The sequence below is a fragment of the Juglans regia genome, chromosome 13 (assembly GCF_001411555.2).
Source record: "Juglans regia cultivar Chandler chromosome 13, Walnut 2.0, whole genome shotgun sequence".
In the NCBI taxonomy this organism is placed as follows: domain Eukaryota; kingdom Viridiplantae; phylum Streptophyta; class Magnoliopsida; order Fagales; family Juglandaceae; genus Juglans; species Juglans regia.
The window spans coordinates 6,222,051-6,226,555 of record NC_049913.1 but is presented as its reverse complement, the minus strand read 5'-3'; the positions used below and the strand labels follow the sequence as shown (position 1 = coordinate 6,226,555).

The window sequence follows — 4,505 nt, the reverse complement described above, 5'->3', positions numbered from 1 at the left end:
TCATCTCATCTCTGAAAACAAACGAGCCCTAAATGTAAAAGCACATAAAACATCTCAAGAACAATAAAACCGTCCACAAAGAAAATTGCCAAAAGATGTAAATGAAATGTCTAAAGATCATATTTAAAGTAATAACATAAGTGGGAAACCCAAAAAGACCCCCTTATAAAATAGGTCTTGCATAGGCCCCATGATGGCCCGTGGCATGTGTTGGACCTTGGTGTCCTAGGCTAGTCCATGGCATGGGCCATGGGTATGGCTGGCATAGCTGCTGGCGTGTGGCTGGAATGGCTCAAGCATGAGCCTAGGCGTTGGGGCTGTGCTGCTTTTGGGATGGCATGGCCTAGGCAAGGTGCTTGGGCGCTGGGGCTGTACTGCGCACACTGGGCGTACTGGGCGCACTGGGTTTGCTTGTTAGCGACAATGTCGAGGCATGGGCTGTGTGGCTATCAAGCCTTGTCAGTGACAATGTCAAAGGCATCAGCCATTGGCCTATCAAGGCATGTCTGACAGCTTGGTCGTGAGCCATTAAACTTGGGGTTTTGACCAAAATTTTAAATTTCGTACCGTACCAGCCGGTACGGCCGAAATTTTTCGTTTCGGCCGTCCGGCCGGTACCGGCCATTTCGGACTGAATTTCGGCCTATATTTCGGCCGGTACCGGCCGATATTTCGGCCTGTATTTTTTTTTTTTTTTCATTTTTTCAAACTACAAATTTATTTTTTAACCCCTAATTTAGACTAGACTATTTATAATTTATATATATATATGTATTTATATATAATTTATTTATATATAGACTATTATTTTGAAATATATTTATATATATAATTTATTTATATATCGACTATCCCGAAACACTATTCCGAAACGGTATCGGTATCGAAATATTTCGTTCTAGTGCCTTGACCGGTACGACGTCCGGTACGGTATTCAAAACATTGGTTTTGACACACTCCTCAGTGCAGCGGTGCATGGATCTCACACGCGCCACTCCGTTCGACATTCTATTTCAACCGTCTGAAGGATTGGCAACTAGAGAGTCTTGTTGTGGAACACATGGCGGTCGTTAGGCTCCGGAAAGCAATAGATAGACACTTCTCCTTGCTATAGATGGAAAACAAAACAAAAACCGGAAAGAAAGGGGCTGCACCATGTTCCTCTAGCATGTTAATTGTTAAGTTTTATATCTAAAAGGTTTCTCAAAAATAAGAAAAGGGGTTCACCCCTGATTTTGAATGAAAGCAATTAATTAATATTTTAACTCACCCCGAATTAGAACGAAAGTTTTTTTTTTTAGATGATATTAGAACGAAAGTAAATTGAGTTACTTGCATAACAACTAATTTTCATAAATGGTTTTGCTGGGAGATAAATCAAAACTATTTATTAGAACAATCGGATGACACAAAACTGGGAAATGCTTCTTGGAATGGCATTAAACTGGAGGGACAAGGTCCAAAGCTAAGGTTTGGGAGGTTGAATGAGACATAAAATTTTTATCTTATCATTACAATTTTTTCAAATTTTCATATAAAATATAATAAATAATTTAACTTTTTTAAATTTCAATTCACTTTTTTTAAATCTTAAAATAATAATAATATTAAAATATAATTTTTTAATTTTTTAAATAAAATATAAAATTCTCATCTCACCTCCAATCCAAACCTGCTAAAACACTCTTGAAATATGAGAAAAGTGGGACAGAACAGCTAGAATAAGGAAGCCCGGACCCATGAACCGACATGTTGGGTCCTCGTCTCATAAGTCCGTCCGGCCTTTATTGATAGGGACCAAAGGTCCAAAACCAACAGTGACCGAAGCCTGAAGGCGATTAAATCAACACCGTCGGGTAAGCTGAGTGAAAAAGAATGAAACTAACCTTGTTGGATCCGCTGGATGTCTTAAAACGGATTTATGATTTTATACAACCGGAGCAGGAAATGACATGTCGTCTACAAGTTCCGTACATTTAAAAATACAAATCTAGGACACGTGGAAAATTCTTTTCTTTTTAATTGTGGTCCTATTTTGTTTTAAAAAATATCGACAACTTTACATAACTAAAGACTCTATCTAACGTTAATATTGGAATCACTCAACCGTATACACCAAGAACAAGGCAGTGAGGATGAAACTTGACAGATTATTTTATGATATTAGTAGCAACATCATAATCTTTATCTTACCCAAAATTTAATCACATTCCACCAGTTATCCCGACTTAATTGCATACCAGCTTTAAACTAGCTGTCCCCGTTCTCTTTTTTGGGACTGTACAGCCATCTTTCAAGGATTGACGTTTCCATGTTTGAACAAGTCATACTTATAAAATGGACGTAAAGCATCGGTGGGGAGCAATAGAATTGAATTTCGCAATCATAATTAAAGAGTGTTTGAGCCTTTGAGGGTCACTACTCTCAAAGTCTCAATATAGGAGGGTCAAAACGTAGAAAATCAAGGCTGAGGAAGGTGATCAAAGCATAGCAGCATTTTCTCTTTCCCTTTTCTTATCAACCTGTTTCTTCTAACTTATTTTTACCAAACAAGTCATTTTATACCTATCAAAAAGAACAAAGAGCCACAAAAATGATTCCTCCATAGGGATGTCCGTAGCATTATTACTGTGGTGATGGACCAATCGGGCTCAACTTTTTTCTAAAGTAGTAAAAGCAAAGCTCCTTCACCACAGCGAATCCCCCACCTCCAAAACATCCATCATATGAAAAGAAAAGACATTATGTTCTAAATTCACCAATCAGACACTTCAATTGCAAGCAGATAGTTTTACTTCCCCAGAAGCCAATAAAATACGAGGGACTGAAGATGTCCACCTAAAAATGTTCAATCTTCAGATCTATTGTATGCTTATATTGCCCACAATATAACAACAAACCAGAAACAAGATCTTGAGAAGCACTAGTGAATCTAAAAGCAGCAGTATTCATATAATGTGTATAGAAACTCAAATCAGAGAGAGTTAACATGAAACTGAGCATCTACTTCATCACTTCGCAGCCTCTACTCTGTCGCAGCCAAAACACACTATCACTGACAATAAGAAACATCAAAATAGAAGCAGCAACCCATCTGAGAAACTAATCAAATACTAATAAATCCAAACAGACTACTAATAAGAGCGACCCAGAAACATAAACACCAAACCAAAAGTGGGTCACCAAGAAACCACCCGAAAGATCAACTCCTATAATAAACCAGATAAAGCATTAAAATGTGTTCAGAAGAACACAATTACCCCAGCAGATCAACGAGCACTGTTAGGACACTCCCTAGCGAAATGCCCAGTCTCGCCACAGTTGTAGCAATTCCCACCGCCACCACCGCCTGCTCCACCGCCGCCGGCTCCACCTCCACTCTGATAACAGTCCCTCGCAAAATGCCCACTTTCGCCACACTTGTAGCAACTCCCGCCGCCCCCTCCACCACCGTACCCACCGCCATAACCACCACTCCCATAACCGCCGCCGCCTCCTCCTCTACCACCTGATCTCCCACTACCATACCCACCACCCCCACCATATCCACCACCTCCTCCACCGTACCCACCGCCACCATATCCCCCGCCTCCTCCGCCACGTCCACTTCTCCCGCCTCCTCCGCCACCGCCTCCGCCTCCTCGGCTGCCCTGCACGGGACCCTCAGATGGGCCGGTGACATCAACAGCCTTCGTGCGGCCGTCGTTACCTGACTCGATCTGGTACTCCACGGCCTCCCCTTCACCCAGACTCCGAAATCCATCGGATCGGATCGAGGACTGGTGCACGAACACCTCCTCCCCACCATCGTCCGGGGTTATGAACCCGAACCCCTTCTGGTCATTGAACCACTTCACAGTCCCGCTCAGCCTCTCGCCCATTTCCTTCGCCACCACCAAAGAAACCCTAAAAGAATCACACACCAACAACAAACCCTAGAAAACTTCAAGGGTGTGTGATTTTTGGCGTTACGGTTGTGGGAGTACTTATATGCAAAGCCAGGGAAACGAAATCTTCGGTGTGAGTGCCACATCATCAGAATAATGTTATGAATAATCGCTGGGAGCTCTCTGTATTTTTTTATATGTTTTTTTTTTGTTTTTTATTTTATATAGATTTTTTTAATAATTTTAAATATTTTAAAAAAATAAAAAATTTATTAAATTATTGAAAAACACTTTCTTAATCATAAAGTAAAATATTTTTTAATATTTTTTATTTTACTTCGTGATTAAGAAAGTATTTTTTAATAATTTTTTTTTACTTTTTGATTAAGAAAATATTTTTTAATGATTTTTTAAATTTATTTTATTTTTAAAAATATTTAAAAGTATTAAAAACATCTATATAAAAAATAATTTAAATAAACACATGAAAAACACTATGTTAGAACCAGCGGGAGCTCTTAGCGGTGGCTCTATCATCATCCTTTATAAAAAAATTCATAATATTATTAAACAATACTTTTATAATCACGAAGTAAAATAAAAAATATTTTTTATAAT

General features: G+C 39.1%; 1 protein-coding gene across 1 annotated transcript; it reads right to left on the bottom strand.

The window, feature by feature from the left end:
* Positions 1-2,843: 2,843 nt before the first annotated feature.
* On the bottom strand, positions 2,844-3,973 carry LOC108993418 (glycine-rich protein 2-like). The gene has a single exon (XM_018968331.2). It carries the CDS (start codon positions 3,879-3,881, stop codon positions 3,270-3,272), a length of 612 nt encoding a protein of 203 aa, XP_018823876.1. The 5' UTR covers positions 3,882-3,973; the 3' UTR covers positions 2,844-3,269.
* Positions 3,974-4,505: the final 532 nt, after the last annotated feature.

Coding starts and splice junctions, on each gene's coding strand:
- LOC108993418 (XM_018968331.2), bottom strand. CDS start 3,881: ATGGGCGAGAGGCTGAGCGGGACTGTGAAGTGGTTCAATGACCAGAAG.